Source organism: Ranitomeya imitator, chromosome 10 (genome assembly GCF_032444005.1).
Source record: "Ranitomeya imitator isolate aRanImi1 chromosome 10, aRanImi1.pri, whole genome shotgun sequence".
In the NCBI taxonomy this organism is placed as follows: domain Eukaryota; kingdom Metazoa; phylum Chordata; class Amphibia; order Anura; family Dendrobatidae; genus Ranitomeya; species Ranitomeya imitator.
The window spans coordinates 147,853,398-147,878,451 of NC_091291.1; the positions used below are offsets into that span (position 1 = coordinate 147,853,398).

Consider the following 25,054-nt stretch of genomic DNA (forward strand, 5'->3'; position numbering starts at 1 on the left):
CAACATCAGATCTCTCCTACTAACATGGAGCGCCCCCAGACACAGGGCCACGACGTTTCGGTACCGGGCCTCTCTGGTTCGGTTGTGAGGCTGTCACGGTGGCTGGACCCGGTCCGCGACCCTGCTAAGGGGCGTCCAATAAAGGTGATAGTACAGTCTGTCAGGGATTCGTGACGCCACCTGTGGTGTTCGGTCAGGGTGACCGATGCTGCTGTGGGGTCCGCTGGGGTGATGGAATGGCAGCTGGATGGTATACCTTCCCACAGGTGAAGTATGTCCCCAGGGTTTCCCAGTAAGGTGGATGGTGATGGTGTGAGGTGCAGTCAATAATGAGGACACAGGGTTGCAGTCTCTTTACCTCTTTACTGAAGACTTCAGGATCCTCAATCCAGAGCACGATTAACATGGCTATCAGAGACCGGCCGGTCCGATGGGCACTTCCAGAGTTCCCTTTGCAGGTGGAAATCGTTGCCTACCACTAGCGCCTGTGTGTTGTAGTCCTACCCTGCTGAGCATTCGGAATAGTCCTCACAACTTCTGTTCTCGTACGTTCGTTCTTTCTAATTCTCTCTCTTGTTCCAGATGTTACTAGTTTCTCGTCCCCCAGGTATGTTATGGCTAGGACGCACCCGTATGACGGGAAGGCTCAGAGCTCTTCCGGGACCCTAGAGACGCCCCTCTCCACGCGTTGCCCCCTATGTCTTCATAGGAAATTTAAGGTAGACCGCCAACCTTTAATTAACTGTCCTGCGGAGTGCGAAGTAAGGCCTAGAGTCAGTTACTTCTGCGGTGTTCCGGCCACCGGCTACGCTCCTCAGTAGGATGTTGCCTCGGTCTCACGACACGACTCCTACTGGTTCTCCTTTGTGCTTGATCTCGTTTACACTGTTCCACAATATCCTTCCCTTCGTGTCTTTCTTAGGATACCGCCGCGGGGTGTGCAGGCGCGGTTCCGTTACGTTCTGCTCTGTTCGCTAGGCACCTGCCAGGTTCCCACGCCTGACAGGGACCCCCCTGTGTCTTCTTCCTGCAACACCCCCTGCCACGGTATGTTGCCTGAATCCAACCCAGTCAGCTTCTGATTAACTTCCTCCCCAACCCCTAGTTTTACCAGTGTGAGGAGTGGCCAATAAATAAAGCCTTTTGCTCCCCCTAATGGCCGGAGTGTGAAGTGTAATGTGTGCTGGTGATACCTGGTCAGAATTCCTTCAGTGCCATCACTCCCCTTAGTGGAAGAGTGTCATACTGCAACGACCAGATCTCTGGGGCGCTGCAAACACATAATACAGGCCGGTCACTGTCCTTCTCCCACCTGACCTCCTCTGCCGACTGCTCCTCAACATCAGATCTCTCCTACTAACACATAATACAGGCCGGTCACTGTCCTTCTCCCACCTGACCTCCTCTACCGACTGCTCCTCAACATCAGATCTCTCCTACTAACACATAATACAGGCCGGTCACTGTCACTCCATGTGATCCACAACCTCTTTGCCTCTCCCAATTTTTGCTTCCTAGGCCTCACCGAAACATGGCTGACACCTTCCGACACCGCCTCCCTTGCTGCTCTGTTACTGCGGCCTCCACTTCACCCACACTCCTCACCCTGGAAACAGACATGGTGGAGGAGTGGGTCTTCTTTCTTCCAACTGCACTTTCAAACCAATCCCACCTCTAGCCTCCCTTATCCTCCCTACTTTTGAAGTTCACTCTGTCCGCATCTACTTTCCCTGCAACCTCTATGTGGCTGTCGTATACCAACTTCCAGGCCCGACCACTGCATCTATTGACTAGTTCTCTACCTGGCTTTTTCACTTCCTCTCTGGTTACATTCCAACCATTATCATCGGTGACTTCAATATCTCCATTGACACCTGCCAGTCCTCAGCCTCCAGACTCCTGTCCCTTACTTCATCTTTTGGACTTACTCAGTGGTCCTCCGCAGCCACCCACACAGACGGACACACATTAGACCTGGTCTTCACCCGCCTCTGCTCCCTATCTAACTTCACAACCTCCCCTCTCCCTCTAGCTGACCACCATCTACTCACTTTCTCATCCCCGTCCTCCTCGCCTGTCACCTATGTCCAACAATTAGTGCACACCTAGACACTCACACACTCTGGATCTATTCTACCACTAGCGTCCATGTCCTCACTCCACAACACAGTGCCTCTAGTTTCTACAGTAACACTTTCTCATCGGTTATCGACTCGGTCGCCCCTCTTATGCATAGCAGAATCAATAGGCAACCCTGGCACAATAACAAAACTAAAAAGCTTCGGCAAATATCCAGAGTTGCAGAGCAGCATTGGAAGAAAAGACTTTGGCAATATGACTTCACCGCATTCAAACAAGCAACACTTGCATTCAAATCAGCTCTCACCTCAGCTAAACAGGCCTACTTCACAACCTTCGTATCTTACCTATCATGCAACCCCAGTTATTCAATACTTTTAACTCCCTCCTCCGCCAACCACTGCCCCCTCCGATTTCCTCTGCCGAGGACTTTGCCACACACTTCAAAAATTAGACTAAACAAGGCAAGTCTTTATTGTTTGACCACCACAACCCCTTTGTATACCAGACCAATGCCCAAACCCCATAACTTCCCTCTCCAAAATCTCTGAAGGGGAGCTTGGTCATCTTCTCTCCAAATCACACCTCACCACTTGTGCACTTGACCCCATCCCATCTCCTCCCCAACCTCACCACAACACTAATCCCATCCGTAACCCATCTCTTCAACCTATCACTAACTTCTGGTACCTTCCCTTCTGCTTTCAAGCATGCCGCAATCACACCTATCCTCAAAAAGCCATCCCTTGAGCTATCGCCCCATATTGTTGCTCCCTTTTGCTTCCAAACTCCTGGAGCAGCACGTCCATGCTGAACTTTCCTCCCACCTCTCATCTAACTTGCTCTTTGACAATCTACAATCTGGCTTCTGTCCCCATCACTCAACTGAGATAGCCCTGACCAAAATTACTAACTACCTACTTACCACCAAAGCTAACGGACAATACTCTGTACTCCTCCTTCTAGACCTGTCCTCTGCTTTCGACACAGTTGACCTTGCCTTATCCTGGATCTCCTCATACCTTACTAATTGCACATTTAGCTTTTCCTACTCCCACACTACCTCCTCATCTCGCCCTCTCTCTGTTAGGGTACTTTGTCCCTCAAGGCTCTGTTCTGGGACCCCTACTCTTCTTGATCTATACCCTTGGCCTGGGACAACTCATAAAGTCCTATGGCTTCCAGTACCATCTATATGCTGATGAAACTCAGATCTACCTCTTTGGCCCAGATGTCACCTCTCTGCTGTCCAGAAACCCAGAATGTCCATCAGCCATATCCTACTTCTTCTCCTCTCGCTTTCTCAAGTTTAATGTGCACAAATGTGAACTTGTCAGAATGACCTCTGCTGCAGAGGAGAAGTTCATCTGAGTTACCAGCCTCAAAAACTGCAAAGTGACAGCAAGTCTGATCACAGCCCTCATAAATGGTGTACAGACATGATGCAACACATAGCTCTACATTGGCTATCCAGACGAGACAGGTGAGAAGAGGCCTCCGTGGATGAAGAGCTGCAGAGAACCTGCAACTGAGGACCGCAAATCAGATCAGTGGAGAACTGAGCCATGCTCTGTGGTACTAACTGCCATGTTTTTGTGAGATGCACAAGGGGTGAGTGGATGGTTTCTCCACGTGCGGTGCCCACCAGGAAGGATGGTGGGATGTGAAGTGGGATCTCACTGCTGACATTGGTGGGGGTTTCTACCACATTACCTTCTATAGCCGCCACAGTGTTCTGCAATGACTGTTGCCTTGTCTACTCCGCGCTTAGTGGGCCCACCACTTGTGTAACTGGACTATGACCCCAAACCCCACCAGGTGATGTGACTCAGAACAAGAAGGATAGAGGCTGTGGTGGAGGACACGGCCTCTAGAATGACCAGCCTCAACAAGTGGGGATTGTTTGGGGGGAAATGTTCGGAGAGTGAAGGGAAAGCATCTGAAAACAGCGCTCAGCTCCTCCGGGAGCTCCAGGACTGATGATGCTGCGGAGAGGATGGTGAGGGGTGTAAAGCCGCCATCGGGGTAACATGAGGCACCCGAGGGGTAACACATTCTGGGTTGTTTCTATATGGCTGCCTTCAGTCTGAATCTACAATGTGAACATTCCCCCAAAAGCAAGGAAGCGGGGTGCCCGTAGTTTTGACAGGCCCTGTACATGCCCGTACCTAGCATTACTCACACACGGGGAGTCACAGCGTCTCCTACTCTCGGGTATTTTCCCACTTTCTGATGAGTCGTGTGTCAGTCGTGTATCATCCGCACAGGTGACGTGGTTGGAATAGCAGGTGAGGGGTGACCAACATTCTCGCCCGCGCCACCAACTGAAACTGCCTGTTCCTGTGTCACTTCCAGGTGCAGAGCTCAGTTTCTGTGAGAGTCTGACTCCTGCTGTGAAGCATGAACTATGCAGTGACACTGCCCCCTATAGGAGACAGAGAGAATCCTGAGCGACAGCAATATGGATCGGAAAATGCAGACCAGCTTCAAAAAAGTGTTTATCACACAAAGCAACGTATAATCTTACTCTCAATACTTCAGCTTCAGAGCTGAAATCCTGCCACATTCCCAGCTTACCGGAAAATTAATGTAATGTGCGCAGTGACTGCACCAGCAGAATAGTGAGTGCAGCTCTGGAGTATAATACAGGATGTAACTCAGGATCAGTAATGTAATGTATGTACACAGTGACTGCACCAGCAGAATAGTGAGTGCAGCTCTGGGGTATAATACAGGAGGTAACTCAGGATCATTAATGTATGTACACAGTGACTGCACCAGCAGAATAGTGAGTGCAGCTCTGGAGTATAATACAGGATATAACTCAGGATCAGTAATGTATGTACACAGTGACTGCACCAGCAGAATAGTGAGTGCAGCTCTGGAGTATAATACAGGATGTAACTCAGGATCAGTAATGTAATGTATGTACACAGTGACTGCACCAGCAGAATAGTGAGTGCAGCTCTGGGGTATAATACAGGATGTAACTCAGGATCTGTAATGTAATGTATGTACACAGTGACTGCACCAGCAGAATAGTGAGTGCAGCTCTGGGGTATAATACAGGATGTAACTCAGGATCAGTAATGTAATGTATGTACACAGTGATTGCACCAGTAGAATAGTGAGTGCAGCTCTGGGGTATAATACAGGATATAACTCAGGATCAGTAATGTAATGTATGTACACAGTGACTGTACCAGCAGAATAGTGAGTGCAGCTCTGGGGTATAATACAGGATATAACTCAGGATCAGTAATGTATGTACACAGTGACTGCACCAGCAGAATAGTGAGTGCAGCTCTGGAGTATAATACAGGATGTAACTCAGGATCAGTAATGTAATGTATGTACACAGTGACTGCACCAGCAGAATAGTGAGTGCAGCTCTGGGGTATAATACAGGATGTAACTCAGGATCTGTAATGTAATGTATGTACACAGTGACTGCACCAGCAGAATAGTGAGTGCAGCTCTGGGGTATAATACAGGATGTAACTCAGGATCAGTAATGTAATGTATGTACACAGTGATTGCACCAGTAGAATAGTGAGTGCAGCTCTGGGGTATAATACAGGATGTAACTCAGGATCAGTAATGTATGTACACAGTGACTGCACCAGCAGAATAGTGAGTGCAGCTCTGGGGTATAATACAGGATGTAACTCAGGATCAGTAATGTATGTACACAGTGACTGCACCAGTAGAATAGTGAGTGCAGCTCTGGGGTATAATACAGGATGTAACTCAGGATCAGTAATGTAATGTATGTACACAGTGATTGCATCAGCAGAATAGTGAGTGCAGCTCTGGAGTATAATACAGGATGTAACTCAGGATCAGTAATGTAATGTATGTACACAGTGACTGCACCAGAAGAATAGTGAGTGCAGCTCTGGGGTATAATACAGGATGTAACTCAGGATCAGTAATGTAATGTATGTACACAGTGACTGCACCAGCAGAATAGTGAGTGTAGCTCTGGAGTATAATACAGGATGTAACTCAGGATCAGTAATGTACACAGTGACTGCACCAGCAGAATAGTGAGTGCAGCTCTGGGGTATAATACAGGATGTAACTCAGGAACAGTAATATATTTCTCACACTTAGAGGTTGGCACATTTTCCCTTCTGATTCCTATTTTTATCTGATTTTTTTTTTTCATGTAAATTATTAATTGCCGGTATGATCACTTCTATGATTCGATTTATTGCAGCTATCGATCTTTGCCTCCATTTCTTTACCACAGTTAAGAACATTTCTTTTATTTCTTGCAGAGCTTCAATGGAATTGAGGAATTGGTTGAGTTCCTTCCCGCCACAGACACGAAAAAAATGGAGAAAATGACCATAAAGAAAAAACTTGTGATAATCGGCGTAGTGGGCGCTGCTGCTGTCATCTCGCTCGCCATTGGGCTCCTAGTCTGGCACTTTGCCTGTAAGTGATGGTCCTTGTAGTTTGCAGCATTGCGTGCAGCACAGGGTCGGTGCTGGCAGTGGTTCTTTTATTGTGTTTATTTCTGCAGATCGCAGCGCTCCGGTGCATAAAGTCTACACCGGGTACTTGACGGTAACTAATGTCCCTTTCATTGAAGCTTATGAGAACTCGGCGTCCACAGAATTTGCGGATCTCTCTGTAAAAGTGACCGAAGTGGTGAGTGGGTCTATCCAGCGTTGTTTATTTGTTGCTCACGTGTACACTTCACCATCTTCTGTCTCCTGTGCAGCTGCTGAACGCCTATCGGAGTGACCGTGCCATTGGGCCGCATGTTGTTAGCTGCAACATCACTGCGTTTAGGTGAGCTATAGACGAAGTGTTAGTATGACATCAAATCCATAGAATAAAATGCATAGATTGCTCCCATCAGCCAAGGTGTCCAGTGATGGGGCAAATGCTGACCCCATGGTGGTACCCTAAGATGATGGAAATCATACTGCATGGATACAGAGAGGTGCATGAAGCCGCTGACGCACGCACTTGTGGCTCATGATGCGCTTCTCCATGTCCCCATACGAGCGTCTCCTGGTGAATAACTCTCCTTCCAATGTGTAGAAAGTGACTGCAGTCAAGAGGGTTAATTTATATTAAGACAGTAGGAGACCTTATGTGCTGGTGATGACCGCAGGACGTCTACGTGTGATACTGTGGACACAAATGACCCTCCACCTGCATCTTGTCATCCCACAGTGAGGGCAGCGTCATCAGCTATTACTTGTCCGAGTTCAAAGTGCCGGCGTACAAGGCGGCGGCTCTGGACAAAGCCATGAACGAGCTGAAGGTGAAGACCGCCAAAGTACGCCAATTCGGTCTGGCGGTGGATACATTTGTGGCGTACCGTAAGTTGTCAGCTGCAAATTCTCTTGTTTTTAGAAAAGAACAAAAATACTAAAAAATGCAAAAAGGAGTATTATTCCATAAAAAGGGGTGGGGAATCTTTTTTTCTGCCAAGGGTCATTTGTCTATTTATACCATCCTTCGGGGGCCGTACAAACTCCACCCACAAAGTCAATCCTGACTGTGGCACTGGTTTCAGGACATAATCTTTCATTGCATGCCCTTCAGTGTTCAGTAGTGAACACTGCGTGTGTGCTAACAGGGCAAGAAGAAATTAATGAGCTTGTGGCATTCAAAATACAGCTCCCTGCCTAAAGGTACCGTCGCACTCAGCAACTTTACAAAAACGACAGCGATCCGTGACGTTGCAGCGTCCTGGATAGCGATCTCGTTGTGTTTGACACGCAGCAGCGATCTGGATCCCGCTGTGACATCGCTGGTCGGAGCTAGAAGTCCAGAACTTTATTTGGTCGTCAGGTCGGCGTGTATCGTCGTGTTTGACATCAAAAGCAACGATGCCAGCAATGTTTTACATGGAGCTAACAACCGGCGAGAACGATAAGTGAGTCGCCGTTACGTCACTGGATCGCTCCTGCATCGTTCTGGAGCTGCTGTGTTTGACGTCTCTACAGCGACCTAAACAGCGACGCTCCAGCGATCGGCTCGTTGTCTATATCGCTGCAGCGTCGCTGAGTGTGATGGTACCTTAAGAATGCTGTCCCTGAGAATCTGCCCGGGGGTCTGATAAAAGGTCATTGAGGGCCGGAAATGGCCCTGGGGCCTGAGGGTCCCCACCCCCGCCATAAAGGCACAGACTTGCCTCATAATACACATGAGGGTTATCTCCTGTATTACTATACCATAACACCATATATACAGGGCATATAATATAATGTGGGGTTATCCCCTGTATATACAGTGCAGCCCCATAAAATACATTGGGGGTGTTGTCTCGCACACACTAGGGCTGTATGCAATAATCTGTTAATTTCAAGGGCCCCGGAGTCATCCTGAACCTGTTTTGTTGGCTACTGCCCTGGGATTGGCTGATATAGGAGTTGTCGGTGCCTCTGCTCATTTTGTTTCTTCTTGTTGCAGCCACCGATCCGCAGATGGTGAGGACATTCCGCGACAGTAAGTTCTGTGTTTTGTCTTCCTGATATTTGTGAGATTTGGGTTTGCCCCTCCTCCCGCCACCCTCCTCCCGCCACCCTCCTCCCGCCACCCTCCTCCTCCCGCCTCCCTCCTCCTCCCGCAACCCTCCTCCTCCCGCAACCCTCCTCCTCCCGCAACCCTCCTCCTTCCGCAACCCTCCTCCTTCCGCAACCCTCCTCCTTCCGCAACCCTCCTCCTCCCGCAACCCTCCTCCTCCCGCAACCCTCCTCCTCCCGCAACCCTCCTCCTCCCGCAACCCTCCTCCTCCCGCAACCCTCCTCCTCCCGCGCTGTGAATGTGACTCTGCTGTTTTGCTTCTTCTGCAGACAAGTGCAGTTATTTCCTTCACGCCAGCCGTGGGGTTGAGACTCAGTTTACCACCCCTGGATTTCCTAATTACCCATACTGCCAGAACTCCAGGTGTCAGTGGGCGCTGCGGGCCGATGCTGAACATATGATTCTGCTCAATTTCAAAACCTTTAAGATGGAGCCCTGCAAGGCAAACAAAGGAGACATTGTGACCGTGTACGACTCTCTGACAGCTCTTGAGCCTCGCGTCATGGTGAAGTGAGTGTCCAAGGGGCGTTGTGCACCATGGGGGTTGCAGTGTTTGGCTCCCGTCACCTCGTTTCTGACCCCTTGTTCCTTACAGGTTGTGCGGCTCTTACCCCCCATCCTACAACTTGACCTTCGTCTCCTCACAGAACGTCATGTTGGTGACTCTGATCACAGACGATGTGGGGAAACATCCCGGCTTTCTGGCCGAATTCACCCAGATACAGAGGACTACACGTAAGACCAGCCATATTTATTTCTGGTACGTCGTGGGCACTTCTGACATTGGCAGCAGTAATGGACGACCTCTCTGCTGTTTCCTCTCCTCCCAGTGTGCGGCGGACAGCTAAGGGATGCCAGCGGCGAGTTGAGTACGCCCTTCTACCCGGCGCATTACCCGCCCAACCGGGAATGTGTATGGGACATCCAGGTACTTGCCGGACCGTACGTTTTTGTGGCGTCCCGTCATCCGCTGCCCGCCTCATGGTGGTTGTTCTCTTACAGGTTCCTGACAACCAGTATGTGAAGATTCGATTCCTCATGTTCTACCTCCTGGAACCCTCCGTCCCCATCACGACCTGCCCCAACGACTACGTGGAGATCAATAATAAAAGGTAATGATAATGGAGCATGCTGCCTGCCTCATCATGCTGAGACCTGTGCTTCACGTGGGGTCCATGTTCTACAGATGGTGGCAATGTGTCCCTTAATGGGGTGGATTACACTAATGAAAGAGAGATATGTGCTAGGAGGATGGGTCGGCTCTGCGATTCATCCTGTCTGAATCTCCCAGACGCGGAAGACATTATTATAAGACTACTAAGCTTTATGACGACCATTCTTATGGGCTCTGGGGCATCTTCACCGGGGATGGATTGTGGAGCCTTGATACCAGGGTGTCCTGTAGAGGCTTGATGCAGCGCTGCACCATCACCTGAGCTGTCAGTGCAGTTGGGGGCGAGTTGCCTGCTCCTCAGCTACGTCATCCCCTGTGCTCCTCCTCCTCCTCGGCTACGTCATCCCCCGTGCTCCTCCTCCTCGGCTACGTCATCCCCCGTGCTCCTCCTCCTCCTCGGCTACGTCATCCCCCGTGCTCCTCCTCCTCCTCGGCTACGTCATCCCCCGTGCTCCTCCTCCTCGGCTACATCATCCCCCGTGCTCCTCCTCCTCCTCGGCTACGTCATCCCCTGTGCTCCTCCTCCTCGGCTACATCATCCCCTGTGCTCCTCCTCCTCCTCCTCGGCTACGTCATCCCCCGTGCTCCTCCTCCTCGGCTACGTCATCCCCCATGCTCCTCCTCGGCTACGTCATCCCCCGTGCTCCTCCTCGGCTACTTCATCCCCCGTGCTCCTCCTCGGCTACTTCATCCCCCGTGCTCCTCCTCGGCTACGTCAACCCCCGTGCTCCTCCTCCTCCTCGGCTACGTCAACCCCCGTGCTCCTCCTCCTCGGCTACGTCAACCCCCGTGCTCCTCCTCCTCCTCGGCTACGTCATCCCCTGTGCTCCTCCTCGGCTACGTCATCCCCCGTGCTGCTCCTCCTCGGCTACGTCATCCCCCTTGCTCCTCCTCCTCGGCTACGTCATCCCCCGTGCTCCTCCTCCTCGGCTACGTCATCCCCCGTGCTCCTCCTCCTCGGCTACGTCATCCCCCGTGCTTCTCCTTCTCGGCTACGTCATCCCCCGTGCTCCTCCTCCTCGGCTACGTCATCCCCCGTGCTCCTCCTCCTCGGCTACGTCATCCCCCGTGCTCCTCCGCCTCGGCTACGTCATCCCCCGTGCTCCTCCGCCTCGGCTACGTCATCCCCCGTGCTCCTCCGCCTCGGCTACGTCATCCCCCGTGCTCCTCCGCCTCGGCTACGTCATCCCCCGTGCTCCTCCGCCTCGGCTACGTCATCCCCCGTGCTCCTCCGCCTCGGCTACGTCATCCCCCGTGCTCCTCCGCCTCGGCTACGTCATCCCCCGTGCTCCTCCGCCTCGGCTACGTCATCCCCCGTGCTCCTCCGCCTCGGCTACGTCATCCCCCGTGCTCCTCCGCCTCGGCTACGTCATCCCCCGTGCTCCTCCGCCTCGGCTACGTCATCCCCCGTGCTCCTCCGCCTCGGCTACGTCATCCCCCGTGCTCCTCCGCCTCGGCTACGTCATCCCCCGTGCTCCTCCGCCTCGGCTACGTCATCCCCCGTGCTCCTCCGCCTCGGCTACGTCATCCCCCGTGCTCCTCCGCCTCGGCTACGTCATCCCCCGTGCTCCTCCGCCTCGGCTACGTCATCCCCCGTGCTCCTCCGCCTCGGCTACGTCATCCCCCGTGCTCCTCCGCCTCGGCTACGTCATCCCCCGTGCTCCTCCGCCTCGGCTACGTCATCCCCCGTGCTCCTCCGCCTCGGCTACGTCATCCCCCGTGCTCCTCCGCCTCGGCTACGTCATCCCCCGTGCTCCTCCGCCTCGGCTTACATCATCCCCTGTGCTCCTCCTCCTCCTCGGCTATGTCATACCCCGTGCTCCTCCTCGGCGGCGTATAATTTTCTCCCTTGTTCCTCCTCAGCGTGTCGTTCATCTCCCACCCCCACCCCAATGCTCCACCTTGGTTGCGTGTCATTTTCTCCCTTGCTCCTCCTCAGCGTGTCGTTCATCTCCCACCCCCACCCCAATGCTCCACCTTGGTTGCGTGTCATTTTCTCCCTTGCTCCTCCTCGGCGTGTCATTGCCCCCCTTGCTCCTCCTCGGCGTTTCATTGCCCCCCCTTGCTTCTCCTCGGCATGTCATTACCCCCCCTTGCTTCTCCTCGGCATGTCATTACCCCCCCTTGCTTCTCCTCAGCGTATCATTGCCCCCCTTTACTCCTCCTCGGCGTGTCATTTTCCCTTTGCTACTGCTCGGCTTGTCATTACCCCCCCTTTGCTCCTCCTCGGTGTGTCATTCCCCCCATCCCTTTGCTCCTCCTCGGTGTGTCATTCCCCCCCCCCTTTGGTCCTCCTCGGTGTCATTCCCCCCCACTTTGCTCCTCGGTGTGTCATTACCCACCCCCCCTTTGCTCCTCCTCGGTGTGTCATTCCCCCCCCCCTTTGCTCTTCCTCGGTGTGTCATCCCCCCCCCTTTGCTCCTTCTCGGTGTGTCATTTCCCCCCCCCTTTGCTCCTCCTCGGTGTGTCATTCCCCCCCCCCTTTGCTACTCCTCGGTGTGTCATTACCCCCCCCCTTTGCTCCTCCTCGGTGTGTCAGTACCCCCCCCCCCCTTTGCTCCTCCTCGGTGTCATTTCTCCCCCCTTTGCTCCTCCTCGGTGTGTCATTTCTCCCCCCTTTGGTCCTCCTCGGTGTCATTCCCCCCCACTTTGCTCCTCGGTGTGTCATTACCCACCCCCCCTTTGCTCCTCCTCGGTGTGTCATTCCCCCCCCCCTTTGCTCTTCCTCGGTGTGTCATCCCCCCCCCTTTGCTCCTTCTCGGTGTGTCATTTCCCCCCCCCCTTTGCTCCTCCTCGGTGTGTCATTCCCCCCCCCCTTTGCTACTCCTCGGTGTGTCATTACCCCCCCCCCCTTTGCTCCTCCTCGGTGTGTCAGTACCCCCCCCCCCCTTTGCTCCTCCTCGGTGTCATTTCTCCCCCCTTTGCTCCTCCTCGGTGTGTCATTTCTCCCCCCTTTGCTCCTCCTCGGTGTGTCAGTACCCCCCCCCTTTGCTCCTTCTCGGTGTCATTTCTCCCCCCTTTGCTCCTCCTCGGTGTGTCATTCCCCCCGCCCTTGTGCTCCTCCTCGGTGTGTCATTACCCCCCCCCCCCTTTGCTCCTCCTCGGTGTCATTTTCTCCCCCCCTTGCTCCTCCTCGGTGTCACTCCCCCCCCCCCCCCCTTGCTCCTCCTCGGTGTAATTCCCCCCCCCATTGCTCCTCCTCGGTGTGTCATTTCCCCCCCCCCCCTTTGCTCTTCCTCTGTGTCATTACCCCCCTTTGCTCCTCCTCGGTGTGTCATTCCCCCCCCCCTTTGCTCCTCCTCAGTGTCATTCCCCCCCCTTTGCTCCTCCTCGGTGTGTCATTACCCCCCTTTGCTCCTCCTCGGTGTGTCATTACCCCCATTTGCTCCTCCTCGGTGTGTCATTCCCCCCCCCTTTGCTCCTCCTCGGTGTGTCATTACCCCCCTTTGCTCCTCCTCAGTGTGTCATTACCCCCATTTGCTCCTCCTCGGTGTGTCATTCCCCCCCCCCCTTTGCTCCTCCTCGGTGTGTCATTACCTCCATTTGCTCCTCCTCGGTGTGTCATTCCCCCCCCCATTTGCTCCTCCTCGGTGTGTCATTTCCCCCCCCCCTCTTTGCTCCTCCTCGGTGTGTCATTACCCCCATTTGCTCCTCCTCGGTGTGTCATTCCCCCCCCCCCTTTGCTCCTCCTCGGTGTGTCATTCCCCCCCCTTGCTCCTCCTCGGTGTGTCATTTCCCCCCCCCCTTGCTCCTCCTCGGTGTGTCATTTCTCCCCCCCTTTGCTCCTCCTCGGTGTCATTCTTCCCCCCCCCTTTGCTCCTCCTCGGTGTCATTCTTCCCCCCCCCTTTGCTCTTCCTCGGTGTGTCATTTCCCCCCCCCCTTTGCTCCTCCTCGGTGTGTCATTCCCCCCCCCTTTTACTCCTCCTCGGTGTGTCATTTCCCCCCCCCCTTTGCTCCTCCTTGGTGTGTCATTCCCCCCCCCCCTTGCTCCTCCTCGGTGTGTCATTGCCCCCCTCTTGCTCCTCGGTGTGTCATTCCCCGCCCCCCCTTGCTCCTCCTCGGTGTGTCATTCCCCCCCTTTGCTCCTCCTCGGTGTGTCATTTCCCCCCCCCCTTTGCTCCTCCTTGGTGTGTCATTCCCCCCCCCCTTTGCTCCTCCTCGGTGTGTCATTCCTCCCCGTTTGCTCCTCCTCGGTGTGTCATTCCCCCCCCCCCCCTTTGCTCCTCCTCAGTGTGTCATTTCCCCCCCCCCCTTGCTCCTCCTCAGTGTGTCATTACCCCCCCCCCCTTGCTCCTCCTCGGTGTGTTATCCCCCCCCTTGCTCCTCCTCGGTGTGTCATTTCCCCCCCCCCCTTTGCTCCTCCTCGGTCTGTCATCCCCCCCCCCCCCCCTTGCTCCTCCTCGGTGTGTCATTCCTCCCCCTTTGCTCCTCCTCGGCGTGTCATTCCTCCCCCTTTGCTCCTCCTCGGCGTGTCATTCCTCCCCCTTTGTTCCTCCTCGGTGTGTCATTCCTCCCCCTTTGCTCCTCCTCGGTGTGTCATTCCTCCCCCTTTGCTCCTCCTCGGTGTGTCATTCCTCCCCCTTTGCTCCTCCTCGGTGTGTCATTCCCCCCCTTTGCTCCTCCTCGGTGTGTCATTACCCCCCCCCCCCCCTTTGCTCCTCCTTGGTGTGTCATTCCCCCCCCCCCCTTACACTCCTCCTCAGTGTGTCATTACCCCCCCCCCCCCTTGCTCCTCCTCGGTGTGTTATCCCCCCCTTGCTCCTCCTCGGTGTGTCATTACCCCCCCCTTGCTCCTCCTCGGTGTGTCATTACCCCCCCCCCCCTTGCTCCTCCTCGGTGTGTTATCCCCCCCCTTGCTCCTCCTCGGTGTGTCATTACCCCCCCCCCCTTTGCTTCTCTTTTTGCAGATACTGTGGGGAACGCACACCGTTTGTGGTTTCCAGCAACAGCAGCAGAATGATGGTGCGGTTCCGCTCTGACCAGTCGTACACGGACACCGGCTTCATGGCGGAATACTTATCCTATGAGCCCCAGAATCGTGAGTACACGTCTGTGACCTTTGTCTAGTATCCCAGGAGGCTGGGGTCAAGGCCTGGGTTGGTGCCATCTTGGGGTGGTCATGACCAGGGATCAGTCATTTATGTGCCCAGCTGAGCCGGTTGCTGATGATGTTGTGTTTGCAGCCTGCCCCGACCAGTTCACCTGTAAGAGCGGCCGCTGTATAGACCTGGTCCGGAAGTGCGATGGGTGGAACGACTGTGGCGACTCCAGCGATGAAGCCGCGTGCGGTGAGTAATGAGACCTGTGATACCCACGGCCCGGAGTCACATGCGATGGTTAATGCGGGGCCTCGTGGTCGTGCAGGGTGGTGCCTGTCGGGGTCGCATGTCCTTACTTTTCCTGTCCTCTCCTCCCGCAGTCTGCTCCGCCAATCAGTTCCGCTGTAAGAGCAGCCAGATCTGCAAACCCAAGTTCTTCCTGTGCGACGGCGTCAACGACTGCGGAGACGGCACCGATGAACTGGACTGCAGTAAGTCTGGGCTCCCGGGCGGCCGCCGTCGCCCGATTCCTTATTGCTGCCGCCGTCGCCCGATTCCTTATTGCTGCCGCTCATTTTACGCCGCGGTGTTTTTTTTGTTTTTTTTTCTTTTTCCAGAATGTTCAGACAAATATCTAAAATGTCGAAATGGCAAATGCTTCCCGCAGGAGCAGAAGTGCGACAGAAGCGACAACTGCGGAGATGGCACCGATGAGGCAGACTGTGGTTCGGGTGAGTGACAGCCGGGACATCAAAATATTACCCCCGAAATAAGTATGTGAACCCCGAGGTCCGCTTCTTACCAGGGAAGGGTGGTGCCCAATAGCGACAGAGCACTCGGTCTACAACTGTGGATGTGTAGAGGGTCTGGCCTATTGTAGTGCCTCTTACATGGGGCTGCAGCTCCACAGCAAACAGCCTGTCAGGCCTTAAGCAGGACTATGGCAGCGATGGAGCGGAGAGGGGTCTGCAGGGCCATAAACATCAGGGGTATGTCCGAAGTGGAGGTCCGCTGACTCCTGTCCCACCAGACGTGGTCTCCTCTGCATCTACATGACTTGTGGAGGTCACTGCAGAGAGTTGTGTCCACCCTGCGGAGACGCCATAGTTGTGTATCTCGTCACAATCCTCCTGTCCTGGTGTAAGAGATGGAGCTGTACTACCGGCAATGGGCAGGAGAGGCGCCGTGTGCAGCTCGGTATGGTTGCAGATGAGACCTTGCGCTCCGGCCGTACAGAGCTGGTCATACAGTGACGTTTCGGGGGCGCCATTTCATGCTGGTTTTGTGTTGCAGCTCTGATCACCGCCTGCACCGAGAACACCTTCAAGTGCGACAGCGGAGAATGCATCACCAAGCTGAACCCGCAGTGCGACGGCGTGAAGGACTGCGCGGACGGCTCCGATGAGAAGGACGTGGCCTGCAGTAAGTACCTCCCCAGGAGATGGCGCTTTTCACAGCATGAACCTTGACACCTGGGGACGTGTGGAGGACGCCCGCCTGGCAGCAGCTATAGGGAGTGACCCTGAGACCGAACTCTCCTCCTCTCCTTAGATTGTGGGAAGCGCCCGTACAGCAGGAAGACGCGGATTGTGGGTGGTGTGAACGCGGACATTGGTGAATGGCCCTGGCAGGTCAGCCTGCACACGCCCAAGGACGGCCACACGTGCGGAGCCTCGCTGGTCTCTTCGACCATCCTGGTGTCGGCGGCGCACTGCTTCCAGGATGCCCCCGGAGTACGGTACGGGACCCCTCCCCATAAGCCGGGGCGGGATATAATGCTCCAGGACATTAGACTCATCTCTGGGCTGTCCCTTCTAGGTACTCTGATCCGAGCACATGGACGGCGTATCTGGGGCTGCATGACCAGGCCACGCGGACCAAGGATGGAAACGTCGTCACGCGCAAAATAAAGAAGCTTCTGGCCCACCGAGGGTTTAACAGCTACTCGTACGACAATGATATCGCTTACCTGGAGCTGGAGAGTCCCGTCACCTACACCGACTTCATCCAGCCCATCTGTATCCCCGAGAGCAGCCACGTCTTCCCCGTCAGCAAGCCCATCTGGGTGACAGGCTGGGGGGCTCTGACTGAAGGAGGTGAGGGTTAGCGGCACACGTATGTACCCGGGGGGGGGGCTGTGACTGGAGGAGGTGAGGGTTAGCAGCACACGTATGTACCCGGGGGGGGCTGTGACTGGAGGAGGTGAGGGTTAGCGGCACACGTATGTACCCGGGGGGGGGGCTGTGACTGGAGGAGGTGAGGGTTAGCGGCACACGTATGTACCCGGGGGGCTGTGACTGGAGGAGGTGAGGGTTAGCGGCACACGTATGTACCCAGGGGGCTGTGACTGGAGGAGGTGAGAGTTAGCGGCACACGTATGTACCCGGGGGGCGGTGATTGGAGGAGGTGAGGGTTTGCGGCACACGTATGTACCCGGGGGGCTCTGACTGGAGGAGGTGAGGGTTAGCGGCACACGTATGTATCCGGGGGACTGTGACTGGAGGAGGTGAGGGTTAGCGGCACACGTATGTATCCAGGGGACTGTGACTGGAGGAGGTGAGGGTTAGCGGCACACGTATGTATCCTGGGGACTGTGACTGGAGGAGGTGAGGGTTAGCGGCACACGTATGTACCCGGGGGGCTGTGACTGGAGGAGGTGAGGGTTAGCGGCACACGTATGTACCTGGGGAGGCTGTGACTGGAGGAGGTGAGGGTTAGCGGCACACGTATGTACCTGGGGAGGCTGTGACTGGAGGAGGTGAGGGTTAGCGGCACACGTATGTACCTGGGGGGCTGTGACTGAAGGAGATGAGGGATGGCGGCACACGTATGTACCTGGGGGGCTCTGACTGAAGGAGGTGAGGATTAGCGGCACACGTATGTACCCGGGGGGCTCTGACTGGAGGAGGTGAGGGTTAGCGGCACATGTATGTTGTCACGATTCACACCGTGACAGTCACCCCTATGTCACGGATCGGGGTGACTTTAGGCCAACAGACGGCTATCACGTGTGCAGGGGGGCTTATCTTGGTTATCCCTCCACTCCACAATGTGATGAAAAAACACACACAAGGCTATTGACCTCTTGTTTACAGCAGGGGCTTATTTTAGGTATCCCATTGCTCTTCAATATACCACGAACTGCAGAGATTTATGTATATCCCACTCACAGTTCCCCTTGAAATTTGCAGCTCTCTGGCGCCCCCCTTACTCTCAGGTCAGATTAGGTACTGCACCTAGGGTAATTAGTTGCCAGAAAGGCTGCCTGCAATGTACTGGCTATTGGGCACGCTGCAGCGACGCGATAAACTACTCCCACTCAGGCAAGAACAATAATTATCAACTTCGCAGTCGCTACAACGACACCCAAAGGCCTGCACACGGTAAGCTGCCACCAGCTTCGATTAAATGGGTCTGAAGCTAACCCAAAACAGTAGCGTAATTCCCTTCAGAAGACTTAGGGTACGTTTTAGGGCAGAAGAACGAATCTAGTATATTTAATATAATACTCCATAAAAGATTTAAGGCAGTGTTTATAAAAAGTCATATAAAGATGTTACAATATGAGACAATTGAAAATATGTACAAGGTAATTATAAAAACAGGGGTTAAATGAGAAATAACACTTACATGTGTTCAGATCATGTGAGGCAACCAGGCTAGTGGTGGCGTTTCCATCTGTCCCAGTGCATCAGGACTCTGGTTAGGAACAGCTCTTCAAGTCAAACTCACATAGGCTCCAGCAGACAGACAGCACGCAGGCTGGGGTGCCTGGCAGACTTATAGCTCAGCCTGATGACATCACAAAAAAGGGCTGGTTTACCCAGCCCCTCCTCTCTCTTCAGTTTAACTAAATTTAACCTAAATTTGTCTAACGCCGGTAACTCCGCTACAGAACAGGTCATAGTCCTAACAAACCCAGCATTCATCTCGTATTAACATTGGCATTCTAATGAGATCAAATATGTCCTATTTGTGATGCATAATTACAGAGAAATCCCTACTTTTTTGCCTGATGGAGTTAGAAGCTCATGACAGATCCGCAGATGGACGTTAAGAATATGTATTCAATATTCTCCTAGCCCAAGTCATTGGCCAATATCTTATCATATTAGAACAAAGACTCTCATGGATTCTGGAAGCTTCTATACCAGTTTCAGCTGGTACAACTTTCCACTGCAGCTATGCCTGATCGTAAATACCTTTCTTCAATAAAACTTCCCCACATACATTGACAAGGCAAGCTAAACACAGAGTGAGGGGGGAAGGGGGGTTTTAGCCCACAGCCTGGGCTAACAAGAGAAACTAAACTTATATGATATTTCATACAATATCGTGCCCTATGTACCTGGGGGGCTGTGACTGGAGAAGGTGAGGGTTAGCGGCACACGTATGTACCCGGGGCTGTATACTGACCCATGCTCTTTGGCACACTATGTCATGCACTGTAATCCGTTCTGGGCAGCCGGAATTTCCTGCACGGCCCACCGGACTGCTCCTGTCCCTGTAGAGATTGGGGATTGTAGTATTTATCTCCTGATTATCCCACAGGAACTGGAGCCCAAATCCTCCAAAAGGCCGAAATCCGAATCATCAACCAGACTGAATGTAATGTCCTCCTGGAGGGGCAGCTCACCCCCCGCATGATCTGTGCCGGCTTCGTCAGCGGAGGCATCGACGCCTGTCAGGTGAGTGCGGCCCCCTCCGCCCATCTTAATGAAGTCCCCATCCTGATCTAACTTGCATGTTACTGGGGGGGGATGTTTGAGTGTTACTTGGCGGGAAGGTGTCTAAGGCCAGTCTCACACGTACAGATAATTCCGGTACCGGAAAAATCGGTACCGGAATTATCCGTGTCCGTGCGTTTCTGTGGCACATCAGTGTGGCACACGTGTGCCCACTGGGTACCACACGCACCGTGCAGGAGACAGCGCTAAAGTTTAGCGCTGTCCCCTGCATCTGGTGCTGAAGCCGCCATTGATATCTTCCCTGCAGCAGCGTTTGCTGTATAGAAGATATGAATATTTCTTTTTATTTTTTGGTTCTCGTGTTTAAAATAAAGCTCCATGTCCCCACCCCCCTCCCACCCCCTGTGCGCCCGCCCGCTGTTCTTAAAATACTCACCCGGCTCCCTCGCTGGCTGGCGCTGCTTCCTGTCCTTGTAGCGCTGTCTCCTGCACGGCACACGGACTGCACACGGACAGCGTCTGTGTGTGGTACGTGTTTTACACGGACCCATTTACTTTAATGGGTCCGTGTAATACGTGCGCTCCCACGAACACTGACATGTCTCCGTGTTTAGCACACGGAGACACGGTCCGCAAAAAATCAATGACATCTGCACAGATGCATTGATTTTAATGTGTCTACATGTGTCAGTGGCTCCGGTACGTGAGGAAACTGTCACCTCACGTATCGGAGCCACTGACGTGTGAAACCGGCCTAAGCGAGTGCAGTGGAGACTTATTCCCTTGTCCTTTGCTGGCACACAAATCTCTCGTCTCACGGCCGAGGGCTCGTTGCGGTGCACTGTCTCACGGCCAAGGGCACGTTACGTGCACCGTCTCTCCGTCTCACGACCGAGGACTCGTTACGGCGCACCGTCTCTCCGTCTCACGGCCGAGGGCTCGTTACGGCGCTCCGTCTCATGGCCGAGGGCTCGTTACGGCGCACCGTCTCTCCGTCTCACGGCCGAGGGCTCGTTGCGGCGCACCGTCTCACGGCCGAGGGCTCGTTACGTGCACCGTCTCTCCGTCTCACGGCCGAGGGCTCGTTACGTGCACCGTCTCTCCGTCTCACGGCCGAGGGCTCGTTACGTGCACCGTCTCTCCGTCTCACGGCCGAGGGCTCGTTACGTGCACCGTCTCTCCGTCTCACGGCCAAGGGCTCGTTACGTCGCACCGTCTCACGGCCGAGGGCTCGTTACGGCGCACCGTCTCTCCGTCTCACGGCCGAGGGCTCGTTACGTGCACCGTCTCACGGCCGAGGGCTCGTTACAGCGCACCGTCTCTCCGTCTCACGGCCAAGGGCTCGTTACGTCGCACCGTCTCACGGCCGAGGGCTCGTTACGGCGCACCGTCTTTCCGTCTCACGGCCGAGGGCTCGTTACGTGCACCGTCTCACGGCCGAGGGCTCGTTACGTGCACCGTCTTTCCGTCTCACGGCCGAGGGCTCGTTACGTCGCACCGTCTCACGGCCGAGGGCTCGTTACGGCGCACCGTCTCTCCGTCTCACGGCCGAGGGCTCGTTACGTGCACCGTCTCACGGCCGAGGGCTCGTTACAGCGCATCGTCTCTCCGTCTCACGGCCAAGGGCTCGTTACGTCGCACCGTCTCACGGCCGAGGGCTCGTTACGGCGCACCGTCTTTCCGTCTCACGGCCGAGGGCTCGTTACGTGCACCGTCTCACGGCCGAGGGCTCGTTACGTGCACCGTCTTTCCGTCTCACGGCCGAGGGCTCGTTACGTGCACCGTCTCACGGCCGAGGGCTCGTTATGGCGCACCGTCTCTCCGTCTCACGGCCAAGGGCTCGTTACGTCGCACCGTCTCACGGCCGAGGGCTCGTTACGGCGCACCGTCTTTCCGTCTCACGGCCGAGGGCTCGTTACGTGCACCGTCTCACGGCCGAGGGCTCGTTACAGCGCACCGTCTCTCCGTCTCACGGCCGAGGGCTCGTTGCGGCGCACCGTCTCACGGCCGAGGGCTCGTTACGTGCACCGTCTTTCCGTCTCACGGCCAAGGGCTCGTTACGTGCACCGTCTCACGGCCGAGGGCTCGTTATGGCGCACCGTCTCTCCGTCTCACGGCCGAGGGCTCGTTGCGGCGCACCGTCTCACGGCCGAGGGCTCGTTACGGGGCACCGTCTCACGGCCGAGGGCTTGTTGCGGTGCACCGTCTCACGGGCGAGGGCTCGTTACGCGCACCGTCTCTCCGTCTCACGGCCGAGGGGTCGTTACGGCGCACCGTCTCTGTGTCTCACGGCCGAGGGCTCGTTACGTGCACCGTCTCACGGCCGAGGGCTCGTTATGGCGCACCGTCTCTCCGTCTCACGGCCGAGGGCTCGTTGCGGCGCACCGTCTCACGGCCGAGGGCTCGTTACGGGGCACCGTCTCTCCGTCTCACGGCCGAGGGCTTGTTGCGGTGCACCGTCTCACGGCCGAGGGCTCGTTACGTGCACCGTCTCTCCGTCTCACGGCCGAGGGCTCGTTACGTGCACCGTCTCTCCGTCTCACGGCCGAGGGCTCATTACGGCGCAAGGCCTCTGTGTCTCACGGCCGAGGGCTCGTTACGTGCACCGTCTCACGGCCGAGGGCTCGTTATGGCGCACCGTCTCTCCGTCTCACGGCCGAGGGCTCGTTATGGCGCACCGTCTCTCCGTCTCACGGCCGAGGGCTCATTACGTGCACCGTCTCACGGCCGAGGGCTCGTTACGGCGCACCGTCTCACGGCCGAGGGCTCGTTATGGCGCACCGTCTCTCCGTCTCACGGCCGAGGGCTCGTTGCGGCGCACCGTCTCACGGCCGAGGGCTCGTTACGGGGCACCGTCTCTCCGTCTCACGGCCGAGGGCTTGTTGCGGTGCACCGTCTCACGGGCGAGGGCTCGTTACGGCGCATCGTCTCCTCCGTCTTACGGCTGAGGGCTCGTTACGGCGCACCGTCTCTCCGTCTCACGGTCGAGGGCTCGTTGCAGCGCACCGTGTCACGGCCAAGGGCTCGTTACGGCGCATCGTCTCCTCCGTCTCACGGCCGAGGGCTCGTTACGTGCACCGTCTCTCCGTCTCACGGCCGAGGGCTCGTTACGTGCACCTTCTCACGGCCGAGGGCTCGTTACGGCGCACCGTCTCTCCGTCTCACAGTCGAGGGCTCGTTGCGGCGCACCGTCTCACGGCCGAGGGCTCGTTACGGCGCATCGTCTCCTCCGTCTCACGGCCGAGGGCTCGTTACGTGCACCGTCTCTCCGTCTCACGGCCGAGGGCTCGTTACGTGCACCGTCTCACAGCCGAGGGCTCGTTACGGCGCACCGTCTCTCCGTCTCACAGTCGAGGGCTCGTTGCGGCGCACCGTCTCACGGCCGAGGGCTCGTTACGGCGCATCGTCTCCTCCGTCTCATGGCCGAGGGCTCGTTACGGCGCACCATCTCTCCGTCTCACGGTCGAGGGCTCGTTGTGGCGCACCGTCTCACGGCCGAGGGCTCGTTACGGCGCATCGTCTCCTCCGTCTCACGGCCGAGGGCACGTTACGTGCACCGTTTCTCCGTCTCACGGCCGAGGGCTCGTTACGTGCACCTTCTCACGGCCGAGGGCTCGTTACGGTGCACCGTCTCTCCGTCTCACGGCCGAGGGCTCGTTACGTGCACCGTCTCTCCGTCTCACGGCCGAGGGCTCGTTACGTGCACCTTCTCACGGCCGAGGGCTCGTTACGGTGCACCGTCTCTCCGTCTCACGGCCGAGGGCTCGTTACGGGGCACCGTCTCTCCGTCTCACGGCCGAGGGCTCGTTACGTGCACCTTCTCACGGCCGAGGGCTCGTTACGGTGCACCGTCTCTCCGTCTCACGGCCGAGGGCTCGTTACGGGGCACCGTCTCTCCGTCTCACGGCCGAGGGCTCGTTACGGTGCATCGTCTCCTCCGTCTCAGGGCCGAGGGCTCGTTACGGTGCACCGTCTCTCCGTCTCACGGCCGAGGGCCCGTTACGGCGTACCGTCTCTCGGCCGAGGGCTCGTTACGGCGCATCGTCTCCTCCGTCTCACGGCCGAGGGCTCGTTACGGGGCACCGTCTCTCCGTCTCACGGCCGAGGGCTCGTTACGGCGCACCGTCTCAGGGCCGAGGGCTCATTACAGGGCACCGTCTCTCCGTCTCACGGCCGAGGGCTCGTTAAGTACAATGTCATATCCATTCTGGATCAGTGGTTAGATACTGATTGCGTTATTACTGCTGTCCTGACAGGCGATCACTGTGCCGCGCGCTGATCTTGCAGCCCCGGCTCTTGGCTGAGGAGCAGTCACTCCCATCCTTTGAGTTGTCAGTTGTGCATGTGTCAGCGCCACTCACCCTGAAACTTGCTGTCTCCTACAGGGTGATTCTGGAGGTCCGCTGTCCAGTGTGGAGTCTAATGGGAAGGTCTACCTGGCCGGTGTCGTCAGCTGGGGAGAAGGCTGCGCGCGCAGGGACAAGCCGGGAGTCTACACCAAAGTGACGGCCATGAGAGACTGGATCAGACAGAACGCTGGCCTGTGATGGGCCGCAGGGGCACAGACTCGTTTTTAAAGATGTACAAATATATTTTTGGATTGTTTTCTTAAATTGTTTTAACATGACATGAACTCAGACTAAACGGATGACTGTGAGCAGCTCCGTGTGGGGAAAAGTCGGAAACCCAGAGCCTTTTTGTTGTCCGGCTCCTCACTCTGCCGCACTGCGCCGCGGTCGGATCTCTGTTGTATCAAACAGTGAAAATGATGGAAGAAGGTCAGTGGCCCCGATCCTGCTTTTGCCAAACACTCCAAAATGGCAGCTCATCCGAAAAACAATCCATGGATATCTGCAATGAATTGTCTGAGCTGGCGCCATCGATTACGCGTGGAGGCGCCATGTCTGCAACGCAAAATGTGTTCGAGGCGGCAACACAAAACCTCGGCGATCACAGGACCAGAAACGACTCCGCCGATGCAGCAGATCCCGCGGATGTGGCCGAGTGCGGGTGCAGCATCTGTTAACCCCTTCATCTCTGGGGACGTGTTTTAATGACCGTTTTAACCTCTGACTGTTCTGGAGCTCGGCTCGTACTGTCGTATTTTAGATCTGTCGACAGTTGTTCTGCCTTTATTGATAATTTTATCATTTTATCAAAGCCTCGCTGTCTGGCCCTAATCTACAGCGGAAGCGGATGACGGCGCTCGCTCTGCTCCATGGTTACATTTCTGTTATTGCTCCAATCATGAAACCTGCGCAGCGGATTTGGTTTATAAATAAAAGTTGTTAATAAAGTTCTGACCGTGCGAATCCAGAAAGTCGGTGAACCCGAGAGGCTGCGAGTTACCTGTCATGGCATCACTGCACTGATCATACACAATATAGTGTATCCACCACTAGAGGACACTCTATATATATATATATATATATATATATATATATATATATATATATATATATACATATACATATATACACACTAGCTGAAGAGCCCGGCGTTGCCTGGGCATAGTAAATAT

The 25,054-nt window shown here is 55.4% G+C and overlaps 1 protein-coding gene across 1 annotated transcript in view; it reads left to right on the plus strand.

Annotated features, from left to right (window-relative positions):
* The window catches only part of ST14 (ST14 transmembrane serine protease matriptase), a 59,271-nt gene extending 34,442 nt beyond the window's left edge, over positions 1 to 24,829 (plus strand). The window contains exons 2-19 of the mRNA XM_069742153.1: positions 6,363 to 6,522; positions 6,611 to 6,738; positions 6,812 to 6,882; positions 7,273 to 7,421; positions 8,518 to 8,553; positions 8,901 to 9,141; positions 9,227 to 9,366; positions 9,462 to 9,559; positions 9,634 to 9,743; positions 14,714 to 14,844; positions 14,990 to 15,094; positions 15,226 to 15,336; positions 15,463 to 15,576; positions 16,139 to 16,267; positions 16,397 to 16,583; positions 16,664 to 16,941; positions 19,397 to 19,533; positions 23,919 to 24,829. Of these exons, the coding sequence (XP_069598254.1) occupies positions 6,363 to 6,522; positions 6,611 to 6,738; positions 6,812 to 6,882; positions 7,273 to 7,421; positions 8,518 to 8,553; positions 8,901 to 9,141; positions 9,227 to 9,366; positions 9,462 to 9,559; positions 9,634 to 9,743; positions 14,714 to 14,844; positions 14,990 to 15,094; positions 15,226 to 15,336; positions 15,463 to 15,576; positions 16,139 to 16,267; positions 16,397 to 16,583; positions 16,664 to 16,941; positions 19,397 to 19,533; positions 23,919 to 24,080 (2,487 nt within the window). The 3' untranslated portion in view covers positions 24,081 to 24,829. The remainder of the gene's footprint in view (positions 1 to 6,362; positions 6,523 to 6,610; positions 6,739 to 6,811; positions 6,883 to 7,272; positions 7,422 to 8,517; positions 8,554 to 8,900; positions 9,142 to 9,226; positions 9,367 to 9,461; positions 9,560 to 9,633; positions 9,744 to 14,713; positions 14,845 to 14,989; positions 15,095 to 15,225; positions 15,337 to 15,462; positions 15,577 to 16,138; positions 16,268 to 16,396; positions 16,584 to 16,663; positions 16,942 to 19,396; positions 19,534 to 23,918) is intronic.
* Positions 24,830 to 25,054: the final 225 nt, after the last annotated feature.